Source organism: Brachyhypopomus gauderio, unplaced genomic scaffold (assembly GCF_052324685.1).
Source record: "Brachyhypopomus gauderio isolate BG-103 unplaced genomic scaffold, BGAUD_0.2 sc54, whole genome shotgun sequence".
Classification (NCBI taxonomy): Eukaryota; Metazoa; Chordata; class Actinopteri; order Gymnotiformes; family Hypopomidae; genus Brachyhypopomus; species Brachyhypopomus gauderio.
Window position 1 is genome coordinate 1,487,204 of NW_027506878.1, and position 14,265 is coordinate 1,501,468.

At 47.6% G+C, this 14,265-nt stretch overlaps 1 protein-coding gene across 1 annotated transcript in view; it reads left to right on the forward strand.

The window, feature by feature from the left end:
• The window catches only part of stag2a (STAG2 cohesin complex component a), a 23,740-nt gene extending 9,530 nt beyond the window's left edge, over positions 1-14,210 (forward strand). Inside the window, 15 exon segments of the mRNA XM_076987533.1 lie at positions 3,352-3,422; positions 4,600-4,687; positions 4,884-4,964; positions 5,757-5,849; positions 5,931-6,102; positions 6,251-6,390; positions 7,110-7,211; positions 10,080-10,228; positions 10,416-10,544; positions 10,733-10,926; positions 11,368-11,581; positions 11,784-11,876; positions 12,093-12,219; positions 12,399-12,476; positions 12,561-14,210. Coding sequence (XP_076843648.1) covers positions 3,352-3,422; positions 4,600-4,687; positions 4,884-4,964; positions 5,757-5,849; positions 5,931-6,102; positions 6,251-6,390; positions 7,110-7,211; positions 10,080-10,228; positions 10,416-10,544; positions 10,733-10,926; positions 11,368-11,581; positions 11,784-11,876; positions 12,093-12,219; positions 12,399-12,476; positions 12,561-12,584 — 1,755 coding nt within the window. The 3' untranslated portion in view covers positions 12,585-14,210.
• The last annotated feature ends 55 nt before the right edge of the window (positions 14,211-14,265 follow it).

The window sequence follows — 14,265 nt, forward strand, 5'->3', positions numbered from 1 at the left end:
TGTGTGTGGTGTGGAGATGTGTTTGGTGTATGTGGGCATGTGTGTGGTGTGGAGATGTGTTTGGTGTATGTGGGGATGTGTGTGGTGTGGGGATATGTGTGGTGTATGTGGGGATGTGTGTGGTGTGGAGATGTGTTTGGTGTATGTGGGGATGTGTGTGGTGTGGAGACGTGTTTGGTGTATGTGGGGATGTGTGTGGTGTAGGGACGTGTTTGGTGTATGTGGGGATGTGTTTGGTGTATGTGGGGATGTGTGTGGTGTGGGGACGTGTTTGGTGTATGTGGGGATGTGTGTGGTGTGGAGATGTGTTTGGTGTATGTGGGGATGTGTGTGATGTGGGGATGTGTGTGGTGTATGTGGGGATGTGTGTGGTGTGGAGATGTGTTTGGTGTATGTGGGGATGTGTGTGGTGTGGAGACGTGTTTGGTGTATGTGGGGATGTGTGTGGTGTAGGGACGTGTTTGGGGTATGTGGGGATGTGTGTGGTGTGGAGACGTGTTTGGGGTATGTGGGGATGTGTGTGGTGTATGTGGGGATGCGTGTGGTGTGGGGACGTGTTTGGTGTATGTGGGGATGTGTGTGGTGTGGGGACGTATTTGGTGTATGTGGTGATGTGTGTGGTGTGGAGACGTGTTTGGGGTATGTGGGGATGTGTGTGGTGTGGAGATGTGTTTGGTGTATGTGGGGATGTGTGTGGTGTGGAGATGTGTGGGGATGAGTGTGGTGTGGAGATGTGTTTGGTGTATGTGGGGATGTGTGTGGTGTGGGGGACGTGTTTGGTGTATGTGGGGATGTGTGTGGTGTGGAGACGTGTTTGGTGTATGTGGGGATGTGTGTGGTGTGGAGATGTGTTTGGTGTAAAAAAAAAAAAGTAAAAGTAAAATACATTTATATAGCACTTTTCACAGGCACAAGCCACAAAGTGCTTTACAACGGAAAATAAAATAAAATAAATCAAAGACACAAAAACACACACTATAAAACAGAAATAAAATACAGTGTACAAGGTCAACGGCTGCAACCTCCACCACTAACTAAACGCCTGCGTAAAAAGGAAAGTCTATGTGGTGTGGAGATGTGTTTGGTGTATGTGGGGATGTGTGTGGTGTGGAGACGTGTTTGGTGTATGTGGGGATGTGTGTGGTGTAGGGACGTGTTTGGTGTATGTGGGGATGTGTTTGGTGTATGTGGGGATGTGTGTGGTGTGGGGACGTGTTTGGGGTATGTGGGGATGTGTGTGGTGTGGAGACGTGTTTGGGGTATGTGGGGATGTGTGTGGTGTATGTGGGGATGCGTGTGGTGTGGGGACGTGTTTGGTGTATGTGGGGATGTGTGTGGTGTGGGGACGTATTTGGTGTATGTGGGCATGTGTGTGGTGTGGAGATGTGTTTGGTGTATGTGGGGATGTGTGTGGTGTGGGGATATGTGTGGTGTATGTGGGGATGTGTGTGGTGTGGAGATGTGTTTGGTGTATGTGGGGATGTGTGTGGTGTGGAGACGTGTTTGGTGTATGTGGGGATGTGTGTGGTGTAGGGACGTGTTTGGTGTATGTGGGGATGTGTTTGGTGTATGTGGGGATGTGTGTGGTGTGGGGACGTGTTTGGTGTATGTGGGGATGTGTGTGGTGTGGAGATGTGTTTGGTGTATGTGGGGATGTGTGTGATGTGGGGATGTGTGTGGTGTATGTGGGGATGTGTGGTGTGGAGATGTGTTTGGTGTATGTGGGGATGTGTGTGGTGTGGAGACGTGTTTGGTGTATGTGGGGATGTGTGTGGTGTAGGGACGTGTTTGGGGTATGTGGGGATGTGTGTGGTGTGGAGACGTGTTTGGGGTATGTGGGGATGTGTGTGGTGTATGTGGGGATGCGTGTGGTGTGGGGACGTGTTTGGTGTATGTGGGGATGTGTGTGGTGTGGGGACGTATTTGGTGTATGTGGTGATGTGTGTGGTGTGGAGATGTGTTTGGTGTATGTGGGGATGTGTGTGGTGTGGGGACGTGTTTGGGGTATGTGGGGATGTGTGTGGTGTGGGGACGTGTTTGGTGTATGTGGTGATGTGTGTGGTGTGGGGACGTGTTTGGTGTATGTGGGGATGCGTGTGGTGTGGGGACGTGTTTGGGGTATGTGGGGATGTGTGTGGTGTGGGGACGTGTTTGGTGTATGTGGGGATGTGTGTGGTGTGGGAACGTGTTTGGTGTATGTGGTGATGTGTGTGGTGTGGAGACGTGTTTGGGGTATGTGGGGATGCGTGTGGTGTGGAGATGTGTTTGGTGTATGTGGGGATGCGTGTGGTGTGGGGACGTGTTTGGGGTATGTGGGGATGTGTGTGGTGTGGAGACGTGTTTGGTGGTGTGTGTGGGGACGTGTTTGGTGTATGTGGGGATATGTGTGGTGTGGAGACGTGTTTGGTGGTGTGTGTGGGGACGTGTGTGGTGTATGGGGATGTGTGTGGTGTGGAGACGTGTTTGGTGGTGTGTGTGGGGACGTGTGTGGTGGTGTGTGTGTGGGGAGTGGGTGTGGGGGTGTGTTGGGTGTGTGTGTGGGGAGTGGGTGTGGGGGTGTGGTGTGTGTGGGTGGTGTGTGTGTGGGGAGAGGGTGTGGTGTGTGTGGGGAGAGGGTGTGGTGTGTGTGTGTGTGTGTGTGTGTGTGTGTGTGTGTGGGGAGAGGGTGTGGTGTGTGTGTGTGTGTGTGTGTGTGGGGAGAGGGTGTGGTGTGTGTGTGTGTGTGTGTGTGTGTGTGGGGAGAGGGTGTGGTGTGTGTGTGTGTGTGTGTGTGTGGGGAGAGGGTGTGGTGTGTGTGTGTGTGTGTGTGTGTGGGGAGAGGGTGTGGTGTGTGTGTGTGTGGGGAGAGGGTGTGGTGTGTGTGTGTGTGTGTGTGTGTGGGGAGAGGGTGTGGTGTGTGTGTGTGTGGGGAGAGGGTGTGGTGTGTGGGGAGAGGGTGTGTGTGTGTGTGTGTGTGTGGGGAGAGGGTGTGGTGTGTGTGTGTGTGTGTGTGTGTGTGGGGAGAGGGTGTGGTGTGTGTGTGTGTGTGTGTGTGTGTGGGAGAGGGTGTGGTGTGTGTGTGTGTGTGTGTGTGTGGGGGGGGAGAGGGTGTGGTGTGTGTGTGTGTGTGTGTGTGTGTGGGGAGAGGGTGTGGTGTGTGTGTGTGTGTGTGTGTGTGTGGGGAGAGGGTGTGGTGTGTGTGTGTGTGTGTGTGGGGAGAGGGTGTGGTGTGTGTGTGTGTGGGGAGAGGGTGTGGTGTGTGGGGGAGAGGGTGTGTGTGTGTGTGTGTGTGTGTGTGTGTGTGTGTGTGTGTGTGTGGAGAGGGTGCCCTTCTTTTTGTTCCAGAACCAAACACACACTGTTTTTCTTTAGGGGGAGGAGCAAGATGAAGATGATGCATATCAGGTTTCATCAACACTGAAGAGAATCACAGCATTTCACAAGTAAGAACACACACACGCACACACACACACACACATATAGGGACACACACACATACAGGGACACACACATACATTCACATATAAGGACATATGCATACATACATTCACATATAAGGACATATGCATACATACACTCACATATATGGATGCATACATACACTCATATAGAGACACATGCATAGATCATGGGTTAAAGCAAGAAATTTTCATTTGACTGAAAAAGTGTAGTTGGGACACGGCCTCTTTTGCCTAATTCTACACAATAAACGTAAGTTTATTGCAAATGTAAGTTGTTGACCGGGGGGGACGGGGACGATCAATCGCCAGTGGTTGGCCCCACAGCGAACTAGTAACTCATTGAATCATAAATATAGATCAGAGGTAAATAAACCCTGAACCCTGAATAATTGGGTCTTATTATTAAGGGGGCGGGACACTTCGCCTGAGGGGGCGATGACCCCTTTCGCAACCCCCCCGCCTCAGTGCAATGAACAAAGTCATGTTTGCAGTGTTCATACACCTTTAGGTGTAATTAAAGCACTTTTACATCACTTTCAAGGTCCTTTTCAATATTTTCCAGCACATTAAACTTAATAAAGATACTCGAAATGATTTGAAATAATTCGCTTTTTTATCACATTATTTAAACGCCCAATCTTAACGTCTTCGCATTCTCTCATGTTTCGCCCTGGAATTACAAGAGGCTCGTATTTGTTAACGTAATACAAGAGAACTGTTCAGTCAGACAGATATTTGTTGTGAAACGAAGTAGTTACAAGTTAAAGCATTTTCAAGTACTTTAGCCTAAATTCCAGCACTTTCAAACCTGGAACACAAAGCAGCATTTAAATTCGTAAATGTTCCTTCCCCTGTTTTTGAGGGGTGTTTCTTTATACTACCACATATCGTTTCGGACAACACTGCAAAGAATGTGACGCGGCAAGTATAAACACCTCTGCCGTTTGCGCAGGTTTGCGCGAGGTTTGTGCGAGGTGTGCGGAGTCACACGCTATGTGCTTTATTATGATTTAACGGATTTTGTCCCCAAAAAAATCAGAAATCCATTGTAGTGACGGAGAACTTTAACCCATGGCATAGATGCAGGTTTTCACAAATGTGATAAATTATTGAGTCCTGAGTTATTGTGTGTGTGTGCGTGTGTGTGTGTGTGTTTTAGCGCCCATGATCTCAGTAAGTGGGATCTGTTCACCAGCAACTACAAGCTCCTGAACACAGGGTTACAGAGCGGGGACATGCCTGAACAGGTGCTGACCTCTCACCTTTAACCCCTCAACTCCACTGTCCTGCACTGCAAAGTTGCTCCTGTTTCTTACGTGATGTTTGTGTGTTTGTTTCTCTCGTGATGTTTGTGTGTTTGTTTCTGACGTGATGTTTGTGTGTTTGTTTCTCACGTGATGTTTGTGTGTTTGTTTCTCACGTGATGTTTGTGTGTGTGTGCAGATTGTGACTCATGCTCTGCAGTGTACCCACTATGTAATCCTGTGGAACCTGGCTAAGGTTTCAGAAGGCAGCTCCAAAAAGGTGATACACACACACACACACACACACACACACTTTTGTTTTACTACCATTTGGGGTGCTTCCATTGACGTGTTTATTAATTCTGTGTATTCAGAGCTGCTTGTAAATGTCGTTCCGCTGACTCTAACTTTACTGTCACCACAAATGAGGAGAAGCACAATTAGGTTCAAATGTTGACAGTGAGCAGTGGTCTGAGTCGGTCTACGGCAGAAAGCTAAAAAAAACAACAATATTCCATACGCACACTCAACTCGCTCCCTTAAAGAGACAGTACACATATTTCTGGCCATTGTGCTCTGCGTGATATCTGCGCTAGCGGACTAGCCGAACTAACTCCTTGTTTATTTTAAATTATATTTCGAATTCCTGAACAATTTCAAAGGTTTCTTGCAGTTTATTTTTTTCATGTTTGACCAAAGTTGTGAACCTATTGTTTTTGTCCGTTTCAGGTTCTTTGGTATTATTTATTTTACATTCAATGTTATATTCATAAGTGCACTGACTGAACAAATGCAAGTTGTGTTGTTTTTACATATTTTTATGTGTGTTTAAGTGTGCTATACTGGTGCAGAGTTTTCAATAAACTTGTAACTCAGTATGTCTGTGTTAAAATAAATAAAATGTTTTAAGTCAATTCAGCACTGTTTTACAGATTGGTATCGGATCGGTATCTGCTGATACTAAGCCTCAGATATCTGAATCGGTATCGGAAGTGAAAAACGTGAATCGGTGCATCCCCAGTTTGTCCTTCATCTGTGTGTGTGTGTGTGTGTGTGGTCCTGACCCTGGCAGGGTGACCTGGTGACCCTGCGGAAACAGATGCGAGCGTTCTGTCTGATGTGTCAGAGGTACATGGGCAGTCTGAGTACAGCAGTGAAGGAGCAGGTGAGCCTCATTTGAACCTGCCCCACCTGTGCACAGGTGGAGAACCGAGCCGTTACATTGTGTGTGTGTGTGTGTGTGCAGGCCTTCACCATCCTGTGCGACGCTCTGATGATCTTCAGCCACCAGATCATGGCGTCGGGTCGGGAGGCTCTGGAGACGCTGGTGTTCAGTCCAGACTCCTCACTGCAGAGCGACCTGCTTAACTTCATCCTGGACCACGTCTTCATCGACCAGGACGATGACAGCAGCACAGGTAAACAAGCTGCAGAGAACCTAAACAACAACAACAAACTCCAGTAAACAAAACTGTAAACCACAACAAACTACAGTAAACTGTGTCTGCCGCCACTGAAGGTCAGCTAACTAAACGTCTGTGGTGCGTGCGTGCGTGCGTGTTTCAGATGGTCAGCCGGATGACGAGGCTGGTAAGATCGAAGCTTTGCACAAACGCAGGAACCTTTTGGCTGCCTACTGCAAACTTATCATCTACAACGTGGTGGAGATGAGCACTGGAGCAGACATCTTCAAACAGTACATGAGAGTGTGTATCTCTCACACACACACACACACACACACACACACACACACACACACACACACACACACACACACACACACACACACACACACACACACATACACACACACATACACACACTCACACACAGATGAGCACTGGAGCAGACATCTTCACAGTACATGAGAGTGTGTATCTCTCTCACACACACACACACACATACACACACTCACACACAGATGAGCACTGGAGCAGACATCTTCAAACAGTACATGAGAGTGTGTATCTCACACACACACACACACACACACACACACTCACACACAGATGAGCACTGGAGCAGACATCTTCAAACAGTACATGAGAGTGTGTATCTCTCACACACACACACACACACACACACACACAGATGAGCACTGGTGCAGACATCTTCAAACAGTACATGAGAGTGTGTATCTCACACACACACACACACACACACACACACACACACACACACACACACACACACACACACGAGCACTGGTGCAGACATCTTCAAACAGTACATGAGTGTGTATCTCACACACACACACACACAGATGAGCACTGGAGCAGACATCTTCAAACAGTACATGACTGTATCTCACACACACACACACACACACACACACACGAGCACTGGTGCAGACATCTTCAAACAGTACATGACTGTGTATCACACACACGCACACACAGCCCTGATGTGTTTGTGTGTTTTGCAGTACTACAATGACTATGGTGACATCATTAAGGAGACGATGAGTAAGACGAGGCAGATTGATAAAGTTCAGTGTGCAAAAACCCTCATCCTCAGCCTCCAGCAGGTAATGCCACAGTCTCCACCCACCTCCACCCACCTCCCCCACATCTACCCACCTCCACCCCCTCCACCCATCCCATATCCTCCACCCATCTCCACCACCTTCCCCCACCTCCACCCCCTCCACCCATCCCATATCCTCCACCCATCTCCACCACCTTCCCCCACCTCCACCCCCTCCACCCATCCCATATCCTCCACCCATCTCCACCACCTTCCCCCACCTCCACCCCCTCCACCCATCCCATATCCTCCACCCATCTCCACCACCTTCCCCCACCTCCACCCCCTCCACCCATCCCATATCCTCCACCCATCTCCACCACCTTCCCCCACCTCCACCCCCTCCACCCATCCCATATCCTCCACCCATCTCCACCACCTTCCCCCACCTCCACCCCCTCCACCCATCTCCACCACCTTCCCCCACCTCCACCCCCTCCACCCATCCCATATCCTCCACCCATCTCCACCACCTTCCCCCACCTCCACCCCCTCCACCCATCCCATATCCTCCACCCATCTCCACCACCTTCCCCCACCTCCACCCCCTCCACCCATCCCATATCCTCCACCCATCTCCACCACCTTCCCCCACCTCCACCCCCTCCACCCATCCCATATCCTCCACCCATCTCCACCACCTTCCCCCACCTCCACCCCCTCCACCCATCCCATATCCTCCACCCATCTCCACCACCTTCCCCCACCTCCACCCCCTCCACCCATCTCCACCACCTTCCCCCACCTCCACCCCCTCCACCCATCCCATATCCTCCACCCATCTCCACCACCTTCCCCCACCTCCACCCCCTCCACCCATCCCATATCCTCCACCCATCTCCACCACCTTCCCCCACCTCCACCCATCTCCACCACCTTCCCCCACCTCCACCCCCTCCACCCATCTCCACCCCCTCCACCATCTCCATCCTCCTCCACCCATCTCCACCGATATCCTCCACCCACCTCCACCTCCTCTCCCTCAGTGGCGCCTCCTCCAGGTCTCTAGGTTCATTCGGGGACCTGCAGGCACAAACTGAACCTCTATAGCACTTCTTGTTCTATTACAACTCTGTTGTAAAATTTAAATATGTTGTTTCATAAATATGTACATGATGTGTGTGTCTATAGACACTAGGGGTGCAGGAAAAAATTTATTCGAGCCGAATCGCGATTCAGAATCGATTCTCATTTTCAAAAATTTTATTTTTTATTTTCGGGTGCCTTCTCAGCCACCGTAGTGCTAGGCAAAACAAGGGAACAGCTTTGACTATGTACAGGCATGCAAGCCTAGGCTACAGAGGGTTGTGTAGTGTACTGTATTTGTTGTTGCGCCACTAAAGTATTAAGAAGAAGAAGTCCAAACGGCTCCGTGGTCTTTGAAAGCAACCATTTGGAAACACTTTCGATTTTACCGTCAACCCGGCACGGGTAAGAATGGGCTTGATCGTTTGCACACCTATAAAGACGCTACAGATGATATTCGTGATTATAACTAACTAACTACAGATAATACAGTGATTATAACTTCATTCAGTTCATTGAGCACTCTAGTTTTGTCCTAACTAGATATTTAGACATCATACTGCTGTAATACTGCAAAGTCATGGTCAGAGGTGAACTTCGGTATAGCCAGTGTGTATTTTATTTAAAATAATTTACACTCTTGAGCCACTTTGTGTTTGGACATAGATAATGCCGTTCCGTTTGCTGTGATGGATAATTAAAGTCTAGCTCTTATTAATGCATAGAAACATAAATTGACAATATAATCTGCGTCTTTATGCGGATAAACGAGGGGAGTCGGAATTCGCCACAACATCGGCTGAAATTCAAATCTGTCACACATGAAATGCTACAGGCACCGTTCAGAAACTGATCAGTTCAGTTAAATGTATTCAGTTCAGTAGATATATGTGGCTTTTAGAAAATACGGTATATATATATTTTTTCATCTGTGAAGTGGAAGTTCTGGCAGCTAACGTAAGCCTACCCATTTTATTAATGTAACAGCACTTTTATTTTTGGAAGCACTTTCATATATTTTTAATTTTTGTGATTTGTTAAGGAAAAAAGTGTAATTTTGTTTCTGGAAGTGACATGTCCTCAGAAATAGGCAGCTAGCCTAAGCCTAATTCTTGTACGAAGCAATTTGTTGTTTTTACAAGAGTAGTATTTTTGCATAATTTTTTGTTTAGTTGCAAGTTCTGGCAGCTAGCCTAAGCCTACCAATTTTATTTATTTTACTACAGTTTTGTTCGTTTAATGTAGTGTTCTTATAACTGTGAGCAGTTCAAGTAGCTTGAATGTCAGCCTCAAAGATGTTGTGTTGTGTTTGTACAAGTTAAAAACGTGCAATAATAAATAAATTAGACATCATGTCTTGGATTTACCTTTGTGTGTTTACATTATTGCAATATGTTGATAAAACCTTTACAATTATAATATCTTTATAAATGTACTCTGCTTTCATGCCAGCAGAACGGAGTAGCTCCTGAGATCCTGAGAATCGTTTTGAATCGAGAATCGTTTTTTTAATCGAAAAATAATTGTTTTTGAATCGGAAAATAATTGTTTTTGAATCAAATCGTGACCCCAGGAATCGATTCTGAATCGAATTGTGAGATTCACAGCCCTAATAGACACAGTCTATGTGTGTAACAGACGTGTGTGTTTGTAGATCTCTATGTACAGACGTGTGTGTGTGTGTGGATCTCTTTATATGTCAGACGTGTGTTTGCTTTTTCTAGGATCATGCCTGAGTATAGAAATGTGTCATATGTTCTGGATTACATGTGCGGTATGTTACTAACTTTGTGTGTGTGTGTGTGTGTGTGTGTGTGTGTGTGTGTGTGTGTGTGTGTTCCAGCTGTTTAACGAGATGCTCAGTGAACAGGGGTGTAGTTTTGATCGATCCTCCTCAGCCTTCTGTGGTATTAAGGAGCTGGCGAGACGTTTCTCCCTCACGTTCGGACTGGACCAGCTGAAGACCAGAGAGGCTATAGCCATGCTGCACAAGTACGCACACACACACACACATGGACACACACACGCACGCACACACACTTACAGTCACGTTCACTCACATACACATGTCCATACAATTAAAATATAATCAGTACTGCATTACACACACTCACGTGCACAGACATACTGACAAGCCAAGCCGTGTTCATTTTGTGTGTGTGTGTGTGTGTGTGTGTAGGGACGGTATAGAGTTTGCGTTTAAAGAGCCCAGTCCTCAGGGAGAGGGTGGCCCCCCCCTGAATCTGGCGTTCCTGGACATCCTGAGTGAGTTCTCCTCCAAACTACTGCGGCAGGACAGGAAGACTGTGTAAGAAACACATATATACACACACACACATATATATACACACACACTCACACATATATATACACACACACACATATATATATATATACACACACATATATACATACACACACACACACACACTCCATCCCTCTCTCATTACTACTACTTCTGTGTGTGTGTGTGTGTGTGTGTGTGTGTGTGTGTAGTCACATGTATCTGGAGCGCTTCATGACGTTCCAGATGACCCTACAGAGGGAGGACTGCTGGTTGCCCCTCATCTCCTACCGGAACTCCCTACAGGCCGGCGCCGACGACGACACCCTGTCCGTCATCAGCAGAAGCTCCGCCCGCAGCAGGAAGAGCAAAACACCCGCCACCGCCAAGAGGAGACTGCCTGAGGGTGAACCTGCACCTATAATCAGACCCTACGCCTATAATCAGACCCTACGCCTATAATCAGACCCTACGCCTATAATCAGACCCTGCGCCTATAATCAGACCCTGCGCCTATAATCAGACCCTGCGCCTATAATCAGACCCTGCGCCTATAATCAGACCCTGCGCCTATAATCAGACCCTGCGCCTATAATCAGACCCTGCGCCTATAATCAGACCCTGTGCCTATAATCAGACCCTGTGCCTATAATCAGACCCTGCGCCTATAATCAGACCCTGCGCCTATAATCAGACCCTGTGCCTATAATCAGACTCTGGAGTGATGGTCAGACTCTGTTTTAATCCCCAGACTCTGGACTGTTGATCAGACTCTGGACTGACAATCAGACTCCGTTTTAATCCTCAGACTCTGGACTGTTGATCAGACTGTGTTTTACCCCCCCAGAGGAGAGCAGCTGCAGCAGTTCTGATGCGGGGGGGTGGATGACCCGTGAGCAGGGCGTACCGCAGACGCCTGTGATGTCATCGCCCCACATGACCTCCACGGTGCTACGAGATGCCAAGAAGCTCCGCCCAGACGAGGGCTACGTGGGAGTTTACGCCATGAGCAACGAACCCCATCACACACCGCTGCAGTCGCCACAGCCCGTCGACTACAAGTATACACACACACACACACACACACACACACACACACACACACACACACACACCTCTTGAACAGCCACCACAGTCTACAAGTAATCACTCTCATACACTTTACAATAACCAAATGCAGCGCCAGTGTTACCATGATGGCTGCAACGGTGTGTGTGTGTGTGTGTGTGTGTGTGTGTGTGTGTGTGTGTGTGTGTGTGTTAGTACGCAGGTAGCGTGGATGGTGGCTCAGAGGCAACAGGAGGAAAGAGCAAATCTCCAGAACGCCAAGATGAGGAGTCACATGCAGCACGCCATGTAAACACACACACACTACGCATACACACACACACAAATACACACAAACTACGCATACACATGTACACACTCTGAAACACACAGTGATATGTAAACTAAATATTAACTCCTGGCTTCTCATTCTGCTTCAGGTTCAGACCGATTTTTAAGAACTTTGGGTGGTTTGTGGCTGTTGTGTGGTTTGTTTATTTGTTTGTTTTTGCTTGTTTACGTCAGTCGGCGAAGCACGGGTCTGATGGAGGATGACGAAGAGCCGATAGTGGAGGACGTGATGATGTCTTCAGAACAGCGGCTGGAAGACCTCAACGAAGGCATAGACTTCGACACCATGGACATTGACCTGGTACGGCCAATCAGAGCACAGCAGAACGCTGCATTAACCAGTCGGTGTACAGAAGGACAGTGTTTTAACCAGTCAGCATGCAGCGAGGGGTGTGGCGCTCACACACTCGGGCTGTTTGTGCTCCCACGTTGAACGCTGGTTTATGATATTCCTCTTCTGTGCTTTTTTAACCTCTGCAGCCACCATCCAAAAACCGCAGAGAAAGATCTGAGCTGAAGCCGGACTACTTTGACCCCGCCTCCATCATGGATGACTCTGTAAGTGGAGACTCCGCCCCTCCCTCCCTCTCTCTCTCTCTCCCTCATTTACGTCTACAGCGACGGTTCTGTCTGTGTCTGCAGGTTCTGAACGTGTCCATGTTCTGATCCGGTCTGGTCCGGTGGGAGTGTATCCGAGAGGTGGGGGCGGAGCTCTGTGCGGACCGCCTGTGCGCACGCTCTTCCCGCCCGCTGCGCTGAGCTCTGATTGGCTGATCCTGCCCACGCGGCCAGCAGTGCTCTACTGTAACTCTCTTCTTTTTTGCCAATGTGTAGGTGGAGCGCTGCTGTGTGTTTGGCGCCACCTAGTGGCCCATGGCGTGATGGGCAGATGTGAGATCTCTGTCCTCACGGCACTTGACCAACAGTTCTGGTCTCTTTTTTTTAAGACAGCGTAGAAGAATCGGGATTTATTATTTTTTTTTTAACTTATAGAATTTTTTTTTTTTGATTTTTAGGTTATTTTATAATGACAATCAGCTGTAAATCAGAACTTTATAAATGCATAACTGCTCTAATGAGTATGTAAATCAACATTTCTAAAGGACGTGTCCTGTGAGGGGCGTGGCCCCACCGGGTTTGTGGTGTTTTTCTTCTCTGTGAACCATTGCAGGGTTTCGTTTATGACTCTCTTTAACGTACACTATTTCTCCAGTTGCCGTAACAACACACTCCAGGAGAGATGTTGATTGAGGGAGTGGCTTGACTTCTTTTGTGTTTCTATTGGTCCTGTCATCGTATAGCTGCCCAAATCGCTTGTGGTGATTGGATGAAATCCTCAAGACCGCCCCCTGCCCCATGGTGCGCGCTCAGGATAGGTCAGGAGCAGATAGCAGAGTCTGTTCACACACGCGCTTGTACTTTAACGGCATGAACGAACTCCCAGAGGACAACACGCTTCATAGAGAATGACTCGGTATACTCCACTTTAAAGATCGCAATTAGTTATATTAGGTATTATAATATATTGTTATATATCTTTTAAATATATAATTATATATTGTTTTACAGAAAATGTGTGAAAAATGTGAATTGGTGCTGATTTTTGTATTTAAAGTTTTTCTTTTAATGTTTGAAATCCAGCGTAGCCACGGGCCCTCTAGAGAATGTAACCTTTTACAAGCAGAAGGACGTAGAACAGGACGTGTCTTTACTTTGTGCTAAATCTGAGCGTTTATCTAGGACGTGTTCCTTCGTGTTGACGCCGAGTTACTCTGCTCGTCTGTGGCTCCTAGATGGATGATTTGGGTGGAGTGCGTGAATTTTTAAACCTGAAATGAATTTGTTAATGAGGGTTTTCATGGTGATGGTAGCTATGATTTGTAACTATGGTGAGTTGCTAGGGTGACTGGGGCCTAGATCGCCCCCCCCCCCCCTCCCTCTACACAGCATTCAGGATAGAAATTAATATTTATGAATTTGTTTTACTTACTTTTAAAATACTTGTCAATTTAATTTTGATTCCCCTGCTCTTTATCCCTGTGTTGAACTGCTGAGTGTGTGTGTGTGTGTGTGTGTGTGTGTGTGTGTGTGTGTGTGTGTGTGTGTGTGTGTGTGTGTGAAAATGACTGAGTGCATCTGTGTGTGTGTCTACATGTATATTTGACTGTATATAAATCCAAGTGTTTTTTTATTCTATTTACAAAAAATGTCCACTGTTCCATTTCCTGTTTGTATTTATGTCTGGAGACAAAAACCTTTTGGAGCAAAATAAACCCTCAGCTGTGATTTCAATTTTCTTCTGTTTCCGTGTATGGTCACCAGGGGGCGCTGTGAGAAATGTGCCGAG